The 24,967-nt window shown below is 31.1% G+C and overlaps 1 protein-coding gene across 1 annotated transcript; it reads left to right on the forward strand.

The window, feature by feature from the left end:
• Positions 1–310: 310 nt before the first annotated feature.
• Positions 311–22,971, forward strand: LOTGIDRAFT_154544 (hypothetical protein; the record flags this gene model as incomplete). Its single annotated transcript, XM_009063763.1, has 34 exons — positions 311–345; positions 1,354–1,445; positions 1,855–1,923; positions 3,089–3,261; positions 3,489–3,539; positions 3,847–3,936; positions 4,152–4,247; positions 4,426–4,557; positions 5,079–5,201; positions 5,422–5,500; positions 6,585–6,760; positions 7,287–7,490; positions 7,806–7,967; positions 8,185–8,349; positions 8,782–8,846; positions 9,075–9,312; positions 9,634–9,879; positions 10,415–10,942; positions 11,192–11,330; positions 11,619–11,825; positions 12,051–12,364; positions 12,547–13,080; positions 13,299–13,490; positions 14,994–15,231; positions 15,497–15,813; positions 16,084–16,323; positions 16,423–16,511; positions 16,805–16,891; positions 17,039–17,107; positions 17,333–17,399; positions 17,567–17,735; positions 18,670–18,733; positions 21,080–21,133; positions 22,671–22,971. 34 exons carry the CDS (start codon positions 311–313, stop codon positions 22,969–22,971), a joined length of 5,805 nt encoding a protein of 1,934 aa, XP_009062011.1.
• Positions 22,972–24,967: the final 1,996 nt, after the last annotated feature.

A 24,967-nucleotide genomic window follows, 5' to 3' on the forward strand; every position in this document is an offset into this window, starting at 1 on the left:
TTTTAAATAGTAAAGCAACTTGGTAAGCTGAAAGATACAAAATAACTTTTCCTATAAGGATCTTTCTTTAGAATAACTCATTGTATATTTATACTTGCAACAGGATTGTTAGATTCTCTGCTCATTATGTAGTTTTTCTCTAATTTGCGCTGAAATGATTCATTACAAAATGTAGCAGACTCTAGAGGAAACAATCCCTGCTACTTGTTAAGTGTCTTAAATATTCCGGTGATTTATTTTATTAAGTTCGTAACATCTGTCACAGATCAGTTATAAAAATAAAGGTTAATGTTACAGTTTAACATAAACAATGTCAACTCAACAAGAAATCAATATAGTTTTAAGGTATAGAAACCTCCCACCTCCGATAGTTAAAACAATGTGTATAACACTTTACCACCTCTCTTTCCATACAGTACCCTATGCAATTATGGGTTATTGGCGGTCCGAAATCCAAGATCATACAAATTTTGACAATTTAACATTCTATAGAAAGCGGACCTGGTGTAGTAGTAAAATACTATTTCAAAGAGACACAAACTGTATGGCTGAAATTCACAAAATGTTCTATAATATTTTATGTAGTAGTCTATGACCTTATTTAAATTTCTTAAAGATTGTCAATAATTTTGTATAATAATATTAACTGACGAGTGTGTCATAATCATATGTAGCTTACCAGAAAAAGGCAATAAAAGGTGGTGAAGAATATTCAAGGAAACCTTTTCACCCAAGTAGAAAACAGTTAAGCATATTAAATAGCAAGATGTATACAATTTCAAACTCGTGTTGAGTTTTCCTTGTCATTGTTATACGAGTGTTTTAACCTAAACATGAATTTTGGATGTTAACGCACAAGTCTAGAATAAATAAACCAAGTACTAACGATCCGGACCGAAACCCGAAATCTATTACAGCATTTTGACGAAATATTGGTAGCAGCTAATGAAATATATGTATCATAAGTGAGTAAGTATTTCTTAAAGAAATACTGATTGAAAATGATCTACTGCCGTTGTATAGTGTTAGATCTCATTGTGCCAATAATTGAAATAATTTAGCCAATAAATTTTGTGGTTTCTTGGAAGTTTCAGATTGTCTTTTATTTGACTAATTTTTTGATGTTTGTGAAAACGTTTGGATATAGTGTGTTTTATTTCATTTCGATTAATATTTCTCTGAGATCAATTATATTGTAAAGAAAATATTACACTCAACCTGTCTTTTGAAGTCTGAATAGCAGACAAATTTCAATTCACTGACCATGTAGGCCATTATCATTTTTTCTTCCTTTCGCTGCGCTTAAAACGACCAATTTTGAAATTCAATTTTCATAATTGTTTGCATTTTCAGAATAATGGCTCCCGGACACAAAAATCTGCAAAAGAAAGTGAACCAAAAATTTATAGATTATATTTTACTATTTTTACTGGTGATAGATATTGGTAAGTATGGTAATGTTATACTCATTTCGTTTTACTTATAATAAATTAAGATTGTAGTGAGAACTAGTGGAACACGCATCTATGTCCATTGCGGAAATTAAGTGCAATGCTGGTTTATTACCGTTTTGTAGAATTTGGAATCGAGTTGATGTCGACTTTAGTAATTGTAGCATGATGTTATGTCTATAGGAAGGCATACTTCTATGATTTACCGAGAAGTTGACAATTTTTTCCCTTAACAAATTACACCATTACTATGGTATTTTACGTGGATCCTGTGTTACATTTTGACTCAGAAGCATTCATATTTTTTCAAGGACCATGTCTACCAGTTGATTCTTGGTGGCAATGATTTTTTGCAATCATAAGCTTCCTATGTGCGTATTTTATTTTTGGTTTGTTATTTCAGTGATAGCCAATAACCCACCAAGATTGAATATTAAAAATGTTTTAATTTGGCCAGAGAATACCCAAATTGGTAAGTAAGAACAAAACGTGGTCTTACTAATTTGAATGCCACATGAGGTCTAACTGTTTCTTTTAAATGATTCAGATTTAGGTCTCATTTACTTTTACTTCAGAAGGGACTTATTTGCTTGTTCCTACATGTACCTGTGTTTCAGATGTGTCTTTTTGTTCCTAGTTTCTAGTCTGCCTCGTTTACTAGTACCTCAGATGGTTCTCATTTACTTGTACCTCAGATGGTTCTCATTTACTTGTTCCTGCAGGTGGTTCTCATTTACTTATTCCTACAGGTGGTTCTCATTTACTTATTCCTACAGATTGGTCTCATTTACTTGTACCTCAGATGGTTCTCATTTACTTGTACCTATAGATTGGTTTCATTTACTTGTTCCTACAGATTGGTCCCATGCACCTGCATGTACCTGTATCTTACATGCGTCTCATTTACTTGTACCTCAGCTGGGTCTCATGTACTTGTTCCTACAGATGGGTCTCGTGTACCTGCATGTGCCTGCATCTTACATGCGTCTGATTTTACTTTTACCTCACATGCGTCTCATTTACTTGTTCCTACAGATGGAACTAATTTATTTTTACTTCAGATTTGTTTTATTTACTTGTTTCTACAGATGTTTCTCATGTCGTTGCATTTCAGATGGGTCTAATGTACTTGTATACCTCAGATTTGTTTCGTTTACTTGTACCTTAGACTTGCCTCATTCATTCGTTCCCTAGATTGGTCTACTTTATTCTTATACCAAGTGGGTTTTATTTACGTGTACTTCAGATGGATCTCATTTGTGTAATTCTAAGATTATTGATAGTGACTCATTCACCCGAACTTTATATATTATGTTCCATTCATCGGAATATTAGATATGTCTTTTTCAACTGAACTTTACATGTGTCCCATTTACCTGAACTTTATAATGTTACATTCACCTGAACTTTATAAATATTACATTCACCTGAACTTTATAGATGTTACATTCACCTGAACTTTATAATGTTACATTCACCTGAACTTTATAAATGTTACATTCACCTGAACTTTATAAATGTTACATTCACTTGAACTTTAGATATGTCTCTGACATTTATTTGATTATTGTTTCTAGCTTTGTTTGTGTTCCGTTAAAGTCGAAATTAATGTATAACAATATTTTTCAATTTTTTAGGGACTATAATAGGAAATCTAACTGGTATTGATGAGGATGGTCCTAGTCCGTTACAATTTAAAACACATACCCAGGAAACAGGAAAACTGGTCGAACTGAGTGAACCTCGTGATGTTGGTGCTGACACTAGAGTGGTAGATATTATACTAAAAAAGGAACTAGATAGAGATTACGTAAGTCATTGAAGTCATCTTTAGAGACTTTAGAGTTCTGAATAGTGAACTATTTAAATTAGTCTGATAATAGAATAATGCCCTGATCCTGAACATTGACTTCTAAACAAAAATCAGACAGATCAAAGAGTGACTTTAAAAGGCTTTAACTTGAAGCGTCTCAAAGGCCATACACACTATGAGCCACACAAGTTATCAAAGTGAACACTATTGATCTTATTTTTTAGGAACCACCAGAAAGAAAATTGTATTTTACGGTCACGGATTCAACGAGTGAGGTAAAGACACTTTACACAAGTCTGTGATCATTGACGGCCCAGAACCTAGAAAATCATATATATATGTAACTGCTCAATTGATTCTTGTACGGCCTGTGTATTCATAATACCTACCTGCATGTGCACAGGAACCGAACACAAGAACCAACAACCACCTCTGTGCATAGTCTGAAGGTGCAGGTGTAAGTTACCCAAGAATGACAGAAGCATCATCAAGTTTAGCCCCAAAGTTTGTAGCAATGCATAGTATTACCTTCACCTATTCATTTTCTAGCATGTGTTATGTTTAATAATTTATGTTTTCTAGGTATCTGCCCAAATTTCCCTATTTTTAAGTGATGTTAATGATGTCAAACCTCAGTTTGAAAATTTACCATATAAGGCAACAGTAAATGAGGTAAATAATAGAAATTTACTCTTTTAAATAAGTAACAATGCCTCCCCTCCTCTGTTTTGTACACTTCTTGATTGCGTGGGTTACGTGTGTAAATGATGCAAAGTTGCTTCTATAGACTCACGCAAATTGGTCACATTTTATTATTTTATTTCATTAGTCCAGAAAAAGGAAAACCTTGGTTATTTTTTATATTTTTATAAACGACTGTATTTCAGAGTGTGGTGCCAAATTCTGTGATATTTAGTGGAGTTCTGGCAGTAGATCCTGATAATGGTAGAGGTGGAACCGTACAGTATTCTATGGAAGTTGGGGTAAGTTGTCAGCCTAAGAACCTAATATAGATTACAATAGTTGAAAATCTGAATTTAGTCTTCTTTCAGCAAGTTGAAAAGGTTGCTTAAAAAAATGTTCAGTCTGAAATTCTATTACCCTGAAGATTAAAGAAATTTCATTCCAACCACAATAGAACATTATCTCTTTATTTTTCAGTCTGATGCTCAGGGAGCTGATGAAGACTACAGGACAACGTTTCAGATTGATCAAGTAACAGGCAATATCAGTGTTATTAAACCATTGAATTATGAAAAACATAACTTCTATCAGTTTAAAATCAGAGCTGAGGTAAGATAGAATATTGTTATTATATAGTAAGAAACATATTGTCTAAGGTAAAGTTGAGTTGACAAACCTCGTCACAACTGAAGGATCTGCATAAAATGCCTTGCAGACTACGTAGCAAAATATGACTGCAAAATATTTTTGCTGTTAAAATATTGTTGAATACATCAATATTTTAGAGTGATATGGTAGTATTAAAAGTGAACCTGTTACTCATAGTTCGAGCTGTGTGACCTTCAAACAACAGATCTACCTCAGACTATGTTCTCTCCCTACTGGAGTTGAAATTATTCATTTGTATGACTAAATGTGAATAATTAACATAGATCTAACTCTTTGTTTTAGGTCAAGCGGGGTTGGTTGAGGATCTAACTCTTTGTTTTAGGTCAAGCGGGGTTGGTTGAGGGTTCTCTAGTGTACAAACTCAGCAATCTAAAAAAATTGATATAATGTATTAGTCAGCCAATCATAGTGTGATGTTTTCCTACATTTTCCAAATATTATGAAATAATTTCTGATTTCAGGATGGTCTAGGTTTAGAAGGTATACCAGTAGATTTTGTAGTCACAGTGTTAGATGTTCAGGATACACCACCTTATTTTGTTAATTTACCTTACAATGTGGAGGTAGAAGAGGATGTTGCTGTGGTAAGTTAGGAGAAATTGTTCTTCTCTCGTGCAAATTTAATCAGTGTTTTGGATGTCTGCATAGTGACTAATTCTCAAAAACACACTCTTAAGAACACTAATTTGGAGAGAAATAGAGGTAATCATATAACTGTGGTAAGGCGTTGTTATTTATTGCGTAGAGTTATATACTCAGTATGGTATATATTATGTTAAATGATGATATTTTGGTATATTACAGGGAAAGTCAATATTACAAGTTACTGGTATAGATGGAGATCGTGGTGTACCAAATAGTTTAACTTATAACTTCATCAGAGGTTTGTATATCACTCTATTTTCAGTTGTCATTTTACTCTGGTTTATTTCTGAGCACAACCTTCGACCTTTATGCATTTTTGAATGTTTTGGAAATTGTAAACTTTTATTGTAGTAAGTTCATGGTAGGACTATGTCTAAGATATAAGAGATAATCAAGCATTTTGGTTTTATAGCATGTAGGCCTAAATGTTTTGGAAAAAGTGCAGACAAAAAAGAGGCATTACATCTGAAATCTGTGTGTCTGTTTTTCTCTAACTCTTTTTGTGGTATTTCATGATCTTTTTTACAACTTTTGATTAAATGTTGAATACCAAATATATCTACACTGTTTTTGATGTTTGTCTTTTGAAAACAAATTGACACTTTGAGCACCAAATCTTTCCTTTTCACAACCTTTTTCTCAATGTACACAAATTTTTTACAGAAAAGAATATCTATGGGAGAGGTTTGTACTTGGTGAAATTACACCTGAAATAATCATTAATATATGCACATAAATCATCATTTATATTAACTCATTGGTCAATGATTTGTTATAATTAGGAATTGATGTCCCCTAAAATTCTTTTGATCCAGTCTATGGAAGAATTTGGAATTTTTGAGAATGATTTAATGAAGAATTATTTATAGAAAGTAACCAATAAAAAATATGAATTAAATTAGTAATTAAACAAATATGGACATCAATTGTTAACATTTATTTTAATAGAATTTTTCAGTTTTGAAAACCTTACAATTAATATCCTTCTTTCTTTCTTCAGTTTAATATAATCACCTCTTCTCAGAGAATTAATATATAATTTAGATGGAATAAGTTTTCAGTTAGTATTTAGTTGGAAATAAGTTTTTGTTATAAAAATATGTTTGATATAATTAAACAATTGAACTTTTAAAAAAAGACAAAGTTATAATTAATGCCAAATCATTACTACAGCATAAGTGAAGAAATTTTTTAACTTTTATTCCTAAAATGAATGGTCTCATTTCTTGGTTTCATATTAAAAAATATCCAATACTTTGACAAGTTAAAGAATGTATATTATAGATTGTATATAAGATGAGAATTACATTAAAATATTTTAGGAGATTTTGAGAAGTTTAATATAGATCAGAGAACTGGTGTTATAACAGTAAATACGTCTCTAGATCGTGATACACCAGATGTAAGAAATACTGGTGGAGTATACGCTATGTATGTTGAGGTAGGTACAGAGCATCTTGTTGATCCCTCTGGTCAGTGGCCACTGTCGGTGATGCAGGTAAGAGGGGCTGACATGGAAAAAGTGTTTAGTCGTTTGGATGGGACAATAAACCAAGGCTCTGTGTGCCACAGGCTGTGCACGTTAATGATCCCTCGACTGTTGGAAATCGAAAAAGAGCAGGCTAATGCCGCTGTCCTGGCAAAATTTCTTCTCATCGCACCCTGCATTGCGTTGCCCGTCTTCAACCGCCCACATGGTGCATAAAAGGAGGACGTAAAACTCTATTCATTTCATTTCATTTGGTCAGTTGCCTTTCAATGAATCAAGATGTGAGTAGAAGTCAATGAATTGTCTCACAATTGCCCTTCCCCTGTTGAAACTCCATTACTATTCATACAGTTCATCGCAAAAATCACAATAATTTAGTTTGTGACATGACAGCATTTTTCAATAAATATTAGAGCTATGGAATAAATAATTGCAAGTTAGCTCCCAGTATTCTATTTCCCACCAAAGTGTAATTAACAGACTAAATTTAACCGTTATATTTTGCCTGGATACCCTATCTATTTCTATATTACAGGCAAGTGAAATAGTACCAATAGATCAAGTCAATAATGGTGATACTGTAGCTACCACATTAGTTACTGTAACAGTACAAGATATAAATGATAATCAACCAGCCTTTGATTCCAGCAACTACCAGGCTTCTATTCTAGAGAACATGCAGAATGGTGTTCCTATAGAGTTTCAAACTGGTACTATGAGATGTTCAGATGTAGATGAGGTTAGTGGGATAAATGACAAAAGTTTGGTGGTGTTCTCCAAAGAAGCTGCCAAACTCAGAGTGTTCTGGCAGTGACCTTTGTGACCTAGCTGTATATTGGGATATAACTGTGTACAGATAAAAAAAAAGGCCAATGCCAATTCTAGAATTCCTGGTTGACACATTTGTTTTATGTAGAACACTCACACAGCAATTTGATTTAGCTAAACTGAGGTATTTAGCAAACTTCATCATTTCAGTCATGGAGTAACAACATGTTTTAGGTTCTGTTTTAATATTTGTAATATGTTGCCATGTTATTGATTTTAATTCCAGGGCACCAACAGTCATTTTGTGTTGTCTCTAGAGCAGAATGGTCAACCATATTATGATTTTTCTCCCCTACCTGCAGAAGTTTATTCTGAATCTACCATCTTAATACGAGTCAATAATTCGGAGAATCTAGATTATGAGAAAAATAAAGAGATAATATTTGAGGTTTGTTGTAAATTAAAGAATGTAATTAGGAAACTGTTATTGTACAGATTTATAATCCTATTGTTAAAATTGAATATTGGAAAAGTTGATTAAGAATACAGTGATTTAAACATTGAAACCCTGTCATTTAATGCCAAGATACTTACAGAGCATCTCACTATGTGTTACAATCTAAAGACTATATGTGTTATATTGATTATTATATTTTGTAATATAGGTTGTAGCTAGAGAAGTTGATACAGTAGAAAGAAGATCTAGTACTGCTACTGTGACTCTTCAAGTTAATGATATGAATGATAACCCTCCTGTCTTTCCTAATGATACATATCTTGTTAAAATCAATGAAAATACTCCAGTTCGTACAGAAGTGATCCTTTTAGAGGTAAGGTTCAGTCTAATTTCTCCAGTGAAGTTGTGTTCAGTTAGTAATAAATGAGTTTAGAGTAATAAGTAAATCATATTTAGTATAAGAGAAACTCTCTTATAGAAGCACTGGCCTAGTTCACAAGTAGATTGTGACATCTAAATAACAAAGATTTGGTATCTTCTCAATTTATTTTTGGAACCATCTGTCTGTTTAATACAATACTTAAACAAAAGATTGTCACCTCGAAATATGATCTAAATCAAACATTGTTGGACATAAAAATGGAACAAAAATCAAAAGTTACATGTACTAGAGGATGATCAGAGGGCACATAGAAGCATTGCATAAAACTGTTACCAGTGACTGTTGTTTCATAAGGCTGTGTGTATATATCATTGGCTTATGGTTTAACAGTTGTATTATTTGTCTCTATGGTAACTGTTGTAGGCTACTGATGCTGATGATGGACTATATGGAACAATTGTTTATTCAATACGAGGGGCTAACAATAAGTAAGTATCAATATCTTTCATGTCAATGAATCTTTTCATCTTTGGTTGACTCACATACATCTGTTTTGTAAGTCTAATCCCTGTACAGTTTGAGAAAATTTCAGCAATATTACAGTCCTGAAAAAAACTGTCCAGATGTCAAATTTTTAAGGACATTTATCTAATTTAATTTTGGACATTTCTCTCGCCTGACTGAAACATGATTTTAAGACAAGTATCTATATATAGATTTGGAATCCAGCCAGCCAGTGGTCAGGTGTATATTGCTAATGATATTGATAGAGAAGAGGCAGATGAATATTATCTAACAGGAGAAGCTAGAGATGGTGGAGGATCACGAACACCAGTTGAAGTCAGGATCATAATACTAGATGTTAATGATAATGCTCCAGAGTTTAGACGAGAAAGTTACGAAGCCATTCTCAGAGAAAGTGATTCAGATTTTCTCCGACCTTTATTTGTTGAGGTATGGGAATAATTAAAAAAATAATCTGAATCACAAACGTTTCCAAATTTTCTCTGTATCTTTGATACCCAATCATTTATCATGTTAACTTAGCATAAGAATATGGCCCTAAACCAATCAATATCTAATACTGTGTAGTTAGTTATGTGCCAACTTTTAGCATGTTATTTCCATTCTATTATTCTATTGATAACACTACTGGTACAGTTTGAGCGTGTGAAAAAACAGTAGATAAGCCTTTGTGCTCTTATTGCTTATTCATATGTAAGCAAGCTTTGACATTGTCTTTAATGTAATAATAATAAAGCTTTGTAATTGTAGGCAACAGATGAAGATCAAGTTGGGACTAATAATAGTATAGTAAAATATCGTATAGTAGAAACACCAGCTAACTTAGAGTCTAATTTTACTATAAATCCCGATACAGGCCGAATACAAGTTATAGATACAATAGATTATGAGGAATTAGATCCAGTATTAGATGGTATTATTAATCTAAAAGTAGAAGCTTATGATCTGGCTGTTGATTCTTTATCTACAGTTATTAATGTTACTATTACAGTTGAGGTATGTTTGATTTTATTTTTATTATGAGCCATGAAATATCATTATGCCAATAATTGTGGAGGTTTGCTACATCATAATGTTTGAAATAGTCTAGACTGAAAAAAATAATTATAACTTGCACTAGGCTTTTCTTTCTGTAACCATACTTCATTAAAACTAGAGGAAATATAATCCTTCCATCAGAGAGTCACTTTTCTTGATTGTTTTTAGTAGAGTGTGTTTAATTTTCTAAATGATGATAAGAATAATAGATTGTAAGTAAATATTGAGCCAAACAGTCATTTGTAATTATCCCAATCCTCTGCCTGAAGCGATGACACAGTATATATTATGTTCTTTTCTTTAGGATCGAAATGACAACGTTCCTAAATTTGAAAAGAATGCCTATACAGCTACAATTCCTGAAAACTCTACTGAAGGCAAGTTGATATTATTATAGTTGGAGACTAAAGGGTATTAACTCTGTCAAATGCTTTCAGATTATCTCCCTTTAGTCTTCAAACTAATTTCTCTTATTTATATACATGTACCTTAGCGTTATAAAAAAAATTACTTTTATGGCAATTCTATAATTTTACTGTTTATGACTCATTCCAATCTATTTACAGGAACTGTATTACTGGAAGTCAAAGCTTCAGATTCAGATGGAACAAACCCCAACAATGAGATAATTTATAGAATTGAGAGTGGTGCCTTGGATAAATTCAGAATTAATTTTGAGACTGGTCAACTGTTGGTAGAAACAGGAGCTAGACTGAATCGAGAAGAGAAGGATGTATTTGTTATGAATGTATCGGCCATTGATAAAGGCACCCCACCACAAACTGGACGTTGTACTGTAACAGTTACTCTCACTGATGTTAATGATGAAATGCCAGTTTTTAAACCTGCCAGTCAGACTGTAGGTATTATAGAAAGTGCCAATGTGGGTGATGCATTGTTGAGTTATACAGCAAAAGACAATGATGACAACAGTCAACTACAATATGAGATTATGAAAGATCAAATCAAGGCATATAATGAAAGAAATCAACTTATTGATGCTGAATTGTTAAATGTAACTGTAAGTATAGAAGGAGATTTTCTTATTTTTCTGGAATAAAGAAAAACTTATCCAACACTTCATCTACAAATATTATTTCTTTAATTCTCATTCAAGACTAAGTGAGAATTATCCATAAAAATAATGTGGGAAGGATTTGTGTCTACAAAATTTTGAGTATATTTTTGATATTATAGAGGTCATCATGTATTGAATATTTTTGACCTGTCAGAAATGAAACACGTATAAATGAATATGATTTATTTTCAGGATTATTTCACTGTTGTGACTGACAGTGGATTGGTTGTTATCTCTGGGAAATTAGATCGAGAAGTAGCAGAGAGAATTGAACTACCTATAGTAGCTACTGATTTAAACGCTTGGAGACCTGCTGAACAAACTGCTAGTGGTAAGATAAAATAGACATCACTATATACTCATCACTCATCAAAAATCTATCTTTAAATAAATGTTTTCTATTATACTTTCTGGAACACCTAATGCCACTCGACATTCTTTTGAGAAGTCCATATAACTAATATTGTATATTTTATATATTTTAAGTACTAACGATCCGAACCGTAAAACCCTAAATCCAAAACAACATTTTGACGACACATTGGTAGTAGCTAATGAACTTTTCGCAGTAAGTATATCAACCACAAGTCTAATTTTATAAATCTAATTTTAATTTCAGCCATTCTGACCATAGTTCTAGCAGATGCCAATGATAATGCTCCTGTGTTTAAACCTAGCTCAACTTATACTGTTAAGATATCAGAAGGCCAAGATATTGATAATGAGGCTCTACGAGTCGAGGCTACAGACCCAGATAAAAATCAACTGGTAAAATTTACTCTTGGATCTGATGGCGAGAAACACTTCAAAATTGATGAAGACACTGGTGAGTAGGTTTCTTTCCGTGGAATTTCAAGTCATGAAAATCATACATCACAATTACTGCTCTGCATTTCAGAGCACATCATGCCACTTGAGTGTACAATTATATTTTATTTCTTCTGAATTTAAAACATCACTAACAAAATAGAGTCAAACAATCCAAAAGATGAGAAAATTCACTTTTGAATGATATTCAGATTCCATATATATTTGTGTTTTTAAATTTTAGGTATAATTAAGATCAAACAGAAATTAGACAGGGAAAAAGAACCCACCTTGACATTCTCAGTTGTAGCAGAAGACAATGATGTATCACCACTGTCATCAACAGCAACTGTTTCTGTCACTGTTCTGGATGTCAATGACAATGCACCAATATTTAGAGAACATCCTCAGTTTTATACTGTCAGAGAAGATGCTGATGTCAGTACAGAGGTTGGTGAGATCCAAGCAGATGACCCAGACACTGGAAATTTTGGGAAGGTGTTTTATCAATTAGAAGGAATTGACAGTGATGGAACTTTTAAAATTGATGAAAATTTGGTAAGCAGATTTAGCTATTTCATAATACCAAGTTATCTAAACAATATCTTAATTTCTGATGGTCATTTAGATAATTTGATTGATAAAGAATTGGTATCAACTGTCCTGGACGCAATTACTTAAAACACTTTCTTTAAAAAAGTGACTCGTATTAAAGCCTTATTTGTTTTTTTTTTCGTTAGGGTGTGATTTCTGTTGATAAAGTTCTAGACAGAGAAAAGAAAGGTGAATACAGTCTGGTTGTCGTAGCAACTGATAATAAACCAGATTTAAAAGATCAACGATCCAATCGCACAACAGTAACAATACGACTGGACGATATTAATGATAATTCTCCAGTCTTTTTAAACAGTGATTCTGATATACCAAATATACCAGAATCTTCTCCTTTAGATACAAACGTCTTCACAGTGCAGGCCTCAGATAAAGATCTCGGAAAGAATGGAAGTGTAGAATATTCTCTGGGAGTAGACACAAATGCTACAAACAACAATGGAGAACAAATTTTTAGAATTGATCAGAATGGGAAAATCTTTGTTGCAGCTGATTTACGTAGTGCTCTTGGTTTACGTTATGTCACAGTTGAAATTCAAGACAAAGGTGTCCCTCCTCTTACAAATAGTTCAGCATTCTATTTCCGAATAGCAGATGTGAATGACGATCCACCATCTTTTAAAATTCCTGATCCAAATAATCCAGTTGTGCTTACAGAAGAGGTGAGAGATTATTTTCTGAGCCAGCCATAATTTTTACGATTTATTGAACAGGGTTACATTCCGCAGACGTAACTATTGGCAGATCGGTAATGATACAAACTGAACAGTGTTATAAGCCAGGATCCAAATAGACCTTATATTCATTATTATTTCGTATTTTTACTCATGTAACCATTTGTTCCATTTTATTTTATATGGATTCATTCCATCTTCGCCAGGGCCAGCCAATCAATACAACTGTAATAAATATAGTAGCTGAGGATGATGATCAAGGTGAAAATGGACGAGTTGTATATTCAATCATGTCTTCACCAACAGATGAGGATTGGAAGAAATTTGACCTTGACCCTCTTACTGGTCGTCTGAGTAACAAGGAGATCCTTGATCGAGAAACACAGGAGAAATATGAGGTTAGTGGAGTTGATTTAGCATAAAACATCCGATCAATATCTACCTCATACAATTAAGGTAGTGTGATTAAATTAAAACAAAACAATGGACTATGCTTCTGGAATATTCTTGCACAATAGTTATATATAAAATTCATAGATAGATCATATATATTTCTCCATTGACATGCTTGATTTGACTACAATTTATAACAAAACACTAATATATAAACTTTATTTGGCACTAGGGGACTACACAATGTGAATATGAAAATTACATAATTGAATAATGAATAATGGAAGGGTGAAACCCTTGATAAATTGTGAACAGATGATCTAAGCAGAAAAGAACATCTCATTAATAAACTAAAATTTACACCCCTACTACTTTGGGGTAGAATGAAATTATACTATAAAAGGCCAAAATAAACAAATGTAAGCATTTGTGTAGTTCCCAAAGTAGTTAAAGTGGATGGTTGTAGGATTTGAATTTGAATATTCAGGAAATGAGATGAAGAGCATTCCTGACTGATTGTAAATCTGGTCTAATGTAACGTCTTTAACAATCAGATGACCATCTTCCTAAAAGTTTGATCATATGATCTTGAACTTGACTACACGTGGCAGATGTAGCGGCTCCTATTCTAAAAGAATGGCCATTATATAAATAATGATTATAACCTAAATATTCCAAAAGAGAATGCAAATGATTAATGAAATAAATACGAGTAACAGCCTTGCCATCCTCAGTGAGAAATAATGGATCTAAATTGTAGAAATATCCATTACGGACAGAAATGTGATTAATAAGTTGAGAAACCGGACAAATTGATGAATTATTAGGGAACAATGTTATATAAACTCCTTTATGAAAATAGTCTGATTTAGAATTCTTTAAACGTAATGTTATATATTCTGGATATAACAATATATCTGAAATAGATAAGTGCTTTTGACTATTATAAGAATCTGTAACAGTCAACTCACCACATCTCAAAAAACCATAAAAAGGCAGTTGAGAACATTCTAACAACAAACAATCAGCATATCTGTTGAAAAATCCTGTTCTTAAGACTGAACAAAGATTACAAAGAATATCAAAAGTTATAGGCAATCGTGGCCGTGTTATATTACATTGCACCTTTTTAACTGCCTGTAATACACTAAAAATACGAATATTTCTGTCAGGAGCCTCAAAATACTCTGCTTTACCTGACTCTAAATAAAAGAATCTGATTCCATTTAAATATAGCTTGATAGTGTCATGCTTAATCTGTAATGTAGGGCAATAAGCTATAAAATATATCAGTAATTCTTGTGAAATAGGAGGCATAGTGCAAGCATACCCATGTACCTCATACAGCGCTAAAATTCTTCTATAGAGATTAAATCCAGATGAATAAACTTTACGAGTATTAACTGATATGGCATGTGCCCATATTCTTTCCACTACAGAGTCGAGAGTCCCCAGATAATATCTTCCATTTTCGGACAAAATTTTCCATATTGATTGTCATTTTGTAGATTCGTGTGAGAGCTTCTGATAATGGATTACCTAGAAATCATAAAACAGATATGACTATCATAATAATGATCAAGGATGTTAATGACCAGGATCCTGAATTCAGTCGTCAGAAACTAGAAACACCACATAAAATGGCTGTATTAGAAGAATCAAGTACAGAATGTGTAGGAAGTGTGGGTCTAGCAGATGATAAAGATGTCATGGAAAATTTCACTATGATCTGTTACTATATAGTCAGTAAGTTGTCTTGTACATTGACATTTTTAAATTTTGATTGAAACAAGAATTCAAACAAGAAGTATAATGACCATATGACATATTTATATTTATCAGAGAAAGGGAAAACTGAACAGAAAACGTAATTGAACCTCAAAGTTTTACAAAGAGTAACTCTTCAATATGATATAGTTTGATAAAAGTTTTCAGCATTTACGAAATATCACATCTTTTACAGAGTCATCATTAACAGAAAATTGCTTACAAACATCTCTCTTATTTTCAGGTACTGGATTAGAAGATACCTTCACCTTAACTACCTCAGGACAACTGTGTGTTCAAAAATCAATTGATAGAGAAGTAGTTCCTTACACCTATCTTGTCATCAAAGCTTCATCTAATTGTTATGAAACCATCACCCCAACAGTGATTCCTGGAGATTCTACAGTACCACCAGAATATGTAGAAACAGACTTGACACTACTCTGGGTCAATGTGTCTATAGCAGATATTAATGATAATAAACCAAAGTTTAAACGGAGTGAATTGCTCCTGGGTATCACTAAAACTATACAGTTTGGTACTTTTATTTATAATCTAAAGGTAAGTTGCTCTTCTAATCTTGCTGACTTTGAGCTTTGATACACAGTTATCATAAACTGTCAGGCCTTGGCTAACAATTCTTTATCAAATTAAATGACTTCCCAATCTTTCAAGTTTTGTCATTTTGATTTAGAAATCTGTAATCTGGAATTGAGTTCCTGTATGCATATTTAAAAACTTCAGGCATGTTATAGAAAAAAAGTATATTTTAATTGTTTAGGAAGTAAATACAGAATACAAATGATTTTTGATTTGAAATGTTTCTTTCAGAACGAAGTCAAAGATTTGGATTCAAGTGAATTTGGAATCAGTAAATTTACACAAATAGGTGATGTTGATATCCAACCAGAAGCATTACGTAATGAACTTGCTGGACAGGTTCCATTCCTTCTGTACACTAATGGCAGTGTTAAAACTAACGCCTACTTTCGATCTACTATGTATGGTTATTTTATACTCTCAATGGTGGTTCAAGACAAAGGTGGCAAAAATGACACAGCAAAATTGAGGGTAAGCTAAATAGTATGGAGTAATTCAAATTTATTTTAAATGGATTTTATGATGATGTGTTACATAATATTTTTTTAATCCATAAAATTTCTATTCTAGATTTCATTGATAAATGATAACCAAAGGTTAAAGGTCATTTTCAGAAGAAAAGTTGCTGTGGTAGGAAATTTTAAAGATGAATTTGCTAGGTAGGAACACCTAAATCTTCTTGCAATGTCAAAGTTATAAACCAAATTCAAACACACCCTAACACTTATTACCTCTAGTAGAGGCAATCAATCAGTTCATAATTATAAGATAATTTATTCTACCTTTTAATGCACTATTAATACATATAACAAATAAACAATATCAGGAGCTATGTGGACACTTCCAAAGGAAACATGAGTTGATTAACTCAATCACAGACTGGTATAGGTATTGCAGAAAACTTTATGTTTCAAGCTTCGAGTGTTCTAATTCCTATTAATTTGTTTTCCAGTGAACTTCAGAATATAACAGGATTTAGAATTGTAGTAGATGATATCAGAACTCATATTAATTCATCAGGCATGCCAGAATTAGACAAGTAATTAATTATTATATTAACATCATTTATTTTTACAGATGAAATTTTGACTTTTTAAACAGAATAAACTTAAATGTCTTAAAGATAGTGGAATAGACAGTTCAATAAATTTTAGCTTGAGATATTAAGAATATATTAATATTTCAGAACTGATATGTTTATACATGGTGAAGATCTAAAGACTAATGAAGTTGTACCTGCTTTAGATTTACTAACGTAAGATTTTCATCGTCTAATTGTGTATTTCATGAAATAATGTGTTGATGACAATCGAAGGCTCACTGGTTTTTAATGAAGAAGTATAGGCTACTATTTTCTTTGTTTCTCGGCTTGTGCTGATCAAAAACCACTAAACTTATAATTAAAAGTTATGCCACAAATTAAAGATAAAATCTGTGGATATTGTGAAATATGAAATGATTTGTTTCTATCTAATTATAGAGCTATAGATTACAGTGCTGAAAGAATGGTAGATATTTTGAATGGATATAATATAGTTAAAATTGTTGTAAGTATCAGAAAATCATATATTTATAAGCAATTATTTCTAATCACCAAATTCAAAGATACCTTGTAGAGGAACGAGCTTAATTAATATCTTAAGAGTTAAAACTTGGAACATACCTAGTTGCTCTATACTTAAACTATATCAAAACTTATAATTTAACATTGCAGGAAACAGACCCAGCAGAGAAAGAAGATAATACTATCAGGAATTTGAGAATGGCTCTAATTTTAGTCTCTGTAATTCTAGGATCATTATTAATTATCCTGGCAGTGGCATTTTATTTCAGTCGCAGGAAATATCAACGTAAACTAAAAGCTGCTACTGCTATGGCTTATGGTAAGAATAATTTAATTCATGCAATCAAGGCACTGTGGGAATTAATAGAGACTTAAAGATAGAGGAGACTGTTTGTAATCCATAGCAATTTCCTTCAATTGTAGATTAAATCTGGGAGATAGTAGATGTAGAGCAGTTTGCCATGTCACACCTATATAATCAGGTGTTGCCATTGAGAGCTGATGTCATCTAAGCTAGGTCATTAAGTCATCTGAATCAGCCCAAGTTGATGTTATGACCTTTTGTTTATTTGAGGATTTCACATTAAATCTTGATATTTTTATATTTAGTGTCCAATTCTAATGGAAATTTAGGTAAACAATGAAGTATTTTTGAATAAATCACATTTTTTTTTATTTCATTTAACTTTGAATTATTAACATCTATACTATTATAGTTCAATCTCTCTTTATATTTCCTTATTTCATTCAGGATTGTTGATTTGGTCAAATGTGCCAGTCCTATGTGTGTTGAACTAATCACTGATTTCTTCTGTACATTAACACTATTATTTATATTTTTCTCTAAATATCTTTATTTACTAACCTAAGTAATTTAGTTTTATAATTCTCTTTCTTGTGAACGATAACTATATTTCACCTACTATCACTAAATATAGAATTAATATCTTCTAATTATCTCACCTTAATTATTTATTTCTTAATTGCCAGTAATATTTTGGGTATTTCTCAAATTTTTATCAGAATAAAGTTATTTGTGTTATTTTACTATTGTTTCATTCCAATGAATGTCTTCAGGTTCATAAAACATATCTTTACTTAAAATTAGTAATTGAGCTTATATTTTAACTCATGAAAACAATAACAAAGTGAGCTCTAAGTGACCAAATGCATTTAGATTAAAAAGAAAATGTTAATCTTTGAAAATCTGTCTTGATCAGAATGTTATATTTCTTAAATTTTCTCTCTTGCAGGATCCAAAGATTCAGATTTATATAAATTAGAGATGCCAGGAACGAATATTCATTCCTATGAGAAGTAAGACCATCATTTATTTACAACTAATTTATAGCAAAGAGTGCATTTTGAACAGTAGAATATACACCCACATTGTAGCCAGATTTTCATTTTGCAATTTGGTAATGGCTGTGAATTTAAATTTTAGTTTTGAATTTTCCTGAATTTTATTTTTTTTGTTTTTAAATACCCATTTTTAAATTGTAGAACCTATATGACTTTCGTGGATTGAAATCATAGATAGGAAAAGTAATTATAGATTGTTTGAAAGTTTTAGCTTTTGATTAATGATTTTAAAGTGCTGGTTGAATTTCCACTAGTTTTTTCAAAATCATTGAGTTGAATTATTTTCTGAATTATATATTTAAATTTTATCAAAAGATTACAACCAGTCACTTTGTTTGTATTTTGTTTTTATTGACAAACAACAAGCCAGTACCAAATTTGATTAACATTGTTTGTAGCAGTTATTACTTACAGCACTCTTGTTTATTAATAACAATACTGAACTTATAATTTAAGTTGGGAGGGGGGAGGGTGAAGAACTAGGCATTATACACTTTAGGGTATCATTAGAAATTGTTTATTTACTGATTTGTAATAGTAAGAACCTATGACTGTAATGGAATGAAACTGTATTTCTCCAAAACATTATCTTAGATCTTCAAAAGTCAAATTAAAACCCTATGTTGGAGGTTGAACTCTCAAACATTATAATAGTTAATAAGTAATAATTTTTAGGTAAATCGTCTGGAAAGTGCATTTGTTTTTGACGTTATTAGGGGCATGCTATGATATACAATAAAATGTGGGGTAGTTCCTTATAGTTTTGTTTTCATTAATAGGATTTAGTACAAACAACTTTATGTCATTTTGTATCAAATTATCTCAAGGCTGTGGATTTCATGCTTTAAGTATATTCACCCAATTCCTGAATTATTTTGACTGATCCATTCTTTCTGCCTCCAGGCCGTACCCCAACTTGCCTCCTCAATCATTTGATGATGGACGGACACGGTTTTAAAACTGGTAAAATATTTAAATCCCACCCTCTTTTTATTCTCTACTTCTGATTGGTTGATTTGTCAAACAAGTTCTGCTATGGTTCTATAGAGATGTCTTGATGTTTAATTTTTGAAAATTTATTTTTCACTGAAAAATTATTATTTTGATTATCAAACTATGTTGATCCAGTGAGAATTTATTTTATGACTCATGGATGTAATCTATGAAATGTTGAGCATTATGTCCTCTCCATAGCATAGCTTATTTTATTTTATCTTCCAATTCCAAACCTTTTTTGTGTTTATTTATTAATTCATATTTTCCATCATTTTAATTCATATTTCACCTATTTAATTTTCTAGAAATTGTTTGTTTAAATTATTAACTGCATGAGTTTTATATTATGGGATAGCAAGGTTCCGCTTTGGCTTCATTCATTCCTTTTTTATGATAAATTTTCTTTTTCATTTTTCAATCATCATCACAGACTTTTTTTTTTGAAAATAGGAATTACTTCAATAGGTCAATTATCTATGTATATAAAACATTCTTAATATTACATTATTCTGTGAATGTAAATAATCTGCAGACTGCTTTGCATGTTTAAGAGATGATTCTGCCGATGAAAACATGAAATAATGTGTCTCAAAGCAAATCCAGAGAAAAAAAAGACATTTTGTAGAATAGTTGTAGATCTACTATTTTAGATAGAGTAACTGTCAAAACAGATGTCATACAGACAACATGGACCATGTAAAATTTCTAAAAGGAATTACCGTATATTATTTTCCAGTATTTCATAAAAAAAACTATTATTATTAATGTGGGAAAGGGAACTATGTTGTTTTAGCGCTTGGTGTATTTGGTCATGATAATAATATTTTGATAAGAATTAGAAGGGTTTTAGTCTATTACTAAATTACTTTTGAATCGAAAATTGTATTGCATGAATGATGTCCAAATGTGTCTGAAAGATAATCTGCATGCCCGCACATCCTTCCAAATTAAGCGCACAAAGAAATATGTACTCTGTCCATATACTGGTATGACTGGAATAATTGTAGTCACTTTTGCATGAAATTAGAATCTTGTAGAATGTTATAATATTGTAAATACAGAATGTCCTTCTTGTAGCATGATGATACAGGGGCTAAGGAAAAGTATTGGTTGATTAAATAGTGTTATAAAATTTAATGCAATAGAATGAGGTATGGGCTGAGCATTTTAAGGCATTTTAGTTATAGATATATAAATCATACATTTTGGACATGAACATTGCCAGAATAATATTTTCTATGGTACTTTTCTGCACAAAGCACGTCTGAAAATTTCATTTTCAAATATTTATTTTATTATTTCCAGTGCCAATCCTATTTATTTAGAAAAAATTCTTCTGGCTGAGGGAGAAGAAGATGGGTAGGTATATTTTTTAGTTTTTTTCTAGAAACATGGTAAATTCTCTCTATGTTGTAGATGTTGAATTAAGAAAATACTAATGATTAGAAGTAATTTAACCCAACCCTAGTACTATTAGTATTAGAATGTATTGACTGTTAATAACAAGATACAATAAATATAACACCATGTCACTGCTAGCTAGATATAGAAAAAATTTACAAGAAATTGTATATATTTGTACATTTATTAATGAAAGATCATTTCTGAATTGAAAACTATCAAAGCAATACCATTATTTCTTGATAGTGTTAAATAGCCTGTGATACGGTTTTTAAAGGCTTTATATACCCATTAATTTTAGGAAAAGTAATAGCGCCAATGCTTAGAATAATTATTAAAGGTAAGAGTAAGCAAATCCTGGCACAGTTCTTTGGCTTTTAATATTGTTTGATTAAACCTTTATATTGTTATGTCTTCTTGTGATTTTTTATCATTTCAAAATCTTTCTGTGTTTTTGATTCTTCGCTTTTAGAAGATTTTTTTCCTGTTTCGGTTTTGTCCAATAATTTGAAAATTTTACTGTTTTTAATGATGTTCAATTTATTCTGTTTCTAGTTTACCTTGTACACGTTTGATTTTAAAACCTTGAATTTCCTTGACATAAGGAACAAAAGGAATTTGTGAAAGCCATTATTCTCAAATATTGAATTTTAAAATGATTAAAAATTACTTCAGACATGAAAATATATATTGAGAAGGAAATCAGACAAGATTATACATTCTATTTTTAAATTAAACCTTGGATATGGTACCAAATTCAGCCAACATTTTAATTCAAATAATTTTCTGGGTGATAAAAGCTTATTGTCCCTACTTATTGTCCCTTATTGCAAATTTTCTCATAGTCCTTTCTGTAATTTTGAAATTTAAACAAAATATAGTTCAAGTTCTCAATTAATGATAGGTTAATCTTATGTAGAATAATTTTAATTAACAAATCAGATAACTGTGTTTCTTGGAGAAATGGGGCAATTTTTGTTAATTTAGTAGTTGATAGACAGTTTTTAGTCTTTATTGTCCTGTTTATGTTTTTTCAATGAAGTATGATTTGATCAGGGAACTATGTGTTGAAGTTTCTCTGGAATTCATATTTCTATGAATAATTTTTAACTTTTGTAGCTGACCTCTGGAATATACTAATTCCACCCTTTTGCTTTTAGTAAAGTAGATAATTATTATGATGTTTTATGCACTATTAAATCTAAATTAAACTTCTTTCTTGCACCAGTTTTTATGTCAAGTTTGGCCCAATAACAAAGTCCTAAGAATATTGTAATGTGGACTGGTAATCCATTTCTGTTAAGAGATCATCATGAAATTCTTTTACATAATTTTTTTTTAGAGCATATACTATAAATATTGTCCTTAATCAAAGCTCTTTAAATCCTTGAAATCTTTCATGATTTTCTTTTCTTTTCCTCTAAAAATGAAATAAATTGTAAAAAAATATTGGTTATTTTAAACTAATCTAATATAAGTCTATTTTACATTTCAGTCAAAATTCATTAGATGAAAATGCAATAGAAACGAACCCAAATTATGATGAACAGGAAGTGACAATGAACATTTACCCCGAAGATCGTGATCCTGGGAATGTGGAGGGGACCACAGATGTTTATCTAAAAGCAGCTTTAAAGGAACATGAAACTTCTAAAAATTTGAAAAATAATGAAATTAATAAAAGTATTCCAAATGGAAAGTTAAAAATACGGAATGGACAAACGACTTCACCAGTGGATGAGAATGAACTCAGTACAACGCGAAATATTGATGGCCTACAGACTACAGAAATTTAATATTTCCTTGTTTTTGTGATTTTTAATGTCTTTCTTGTTTTAAACATCAAAAGTGAAGTGATGATAAATCTTAGTGTGTCTGTGTACAATTTCTCAGATTTCAGATTTTGATTCCTAGTAGCCTTAACTTATAGAGCAACTTAGTTTTCAGCTAAATTATGTATATCTTTTCCACATGCAGTTAGTACACAAGGATATATGGTAGAAAAACACATTGTTAAACTTTGTATAACAAAACAATTATATGTGTACATAACTTGCGATGCCTTTATTAGTGTTGAATAATACCGGTTACTAAAACTTTCCCCCCTCCTCCTTTGAATCAACACTCCATGCTGGACATGAGAGTTGCAAAGACTCCTGGCTTTTCATTGTTCAGATTAAGAAATGTCAATTAAAGAAATCAATATATTTGTAGGCCTTTGGTTGTAAAATAAATGATGACATTTGGTAGAAAGTCCCACTTATTTTTGATAGTTTATCTTCACAATGAATGTATAAGGCAAAAAATCATTATTTTGTTAAGTTCACTTATTCTTTTTATATTTTCTATGTAGAATGATAATTTTGGAGTTATTATGGGATGAAAAATATTTGAAAAAATATCCAAGACTTTTGAAACATTTATTATAATTAAACTATCATCATGTACAGTCAATCCATCCATGTTATTATATAAATATTGTAGTACTGAATATAACACATCCTATGACACAATGGTGTTCTTGATTTGTTTTAGACAATGTTATAAAAATGTGGATTGGTATTAGATTTTCATTATAAGATGAATAATGTTAAGGAATAGTACACCATGGTGTATTGCTACAGCTGTTTTTATTTATCATAAGATTGTGTTAATTTGAATTTGGACCAAAGTGCTTTTAATCTCATATCATAAATTAGACATGTATATATTTATAATTTTAAATATTTATTAACAATAGTCCCATTGTTTATTCTTCCATCTAAATTATTACTTCATCATATATATATTACTTTATTACCTCTCTCTACAATATCCATGAAACAGATTTCAATATTTTTTTTTAATTTCAAGTTGTAGGCCTATACTACTTTAGATGAAGTTTGGGTAAAAATTTGCCTTTTATTGAATCAATCCATCCTAATGTTTTTTGACTTGAAATGAACTTGCCTTTTTAACATTCCGCCCATAAGTCCTACTTTGGCCTCCATAAATATCTTTATTTTTTATCTCACCAATGTTTATAGTACTATATTATTGGGTTGGATTGCTTTTACAGACTAACAAACCAGACACAAAAACTGAATTGGAAACTGTCATAATTATAATATACCAAGCTGACTTATGGCTGGGATACATCCACAAAAGAGATGTCATTGATTTTATAAGTTGTTAGTTTGTAAAATTAGTCCACTTTCTTATACTCTCATTATAAATGATTGTTATTTTTTTTTATCTAATTTAAATTTGTGCAATTAATTCATTTTCATTCCACTTATTGCTTTGCTTTCATCACAAATTCGCCTTGACCAATTTAAATTGCCTTCTTAACTCAATGTTTCATTTGCTAGTTTTTATCACTTATTGATGCTTCACCTTCTAAAGGCTTTTTCACTTTCAAGACGTCTGATTATCAATAATATTATTGTTAAGATTACTGGAACCCCTAAAAAGAATTCTACTACATATTAAGGTGTATTGTATTGGTTGGAACCAACAGCATATTGAAGCATTTGGTAGATTGAGAGCTTTATTAATGTTCTTTTATATTTTTTGGAGGCATTTCCTTTCTAATTTAAAATGCAAAAATTTGCCTCATTTCATTTTCAATTTTATAATTTGAAGATCTAGATTGTTACCACTATAGTTGTTATGTTAATGCATTTATTGATTTGTTTATTATTGTATTTTACATGTCTATAGAAGATTGTATATAACTTGATACACTCAAAACAAAATAAATATATTGTATACAAACTGAAAAGTTTCTTATAAGATAGTAATCTTACCAAC

Source organism: Lottia gigantea, assembly GCF_000327385.1.
Source record: "Lottia gigantea unplaced genomic scaffold LOTGIsca_6, whole genome shotgun sequence".
NCBI classification, from domain to species: Eukaryota; Metazoa; Mollusca; class Gastropoda; family Lottiidae; genus Lottia; species Lottia gigantea.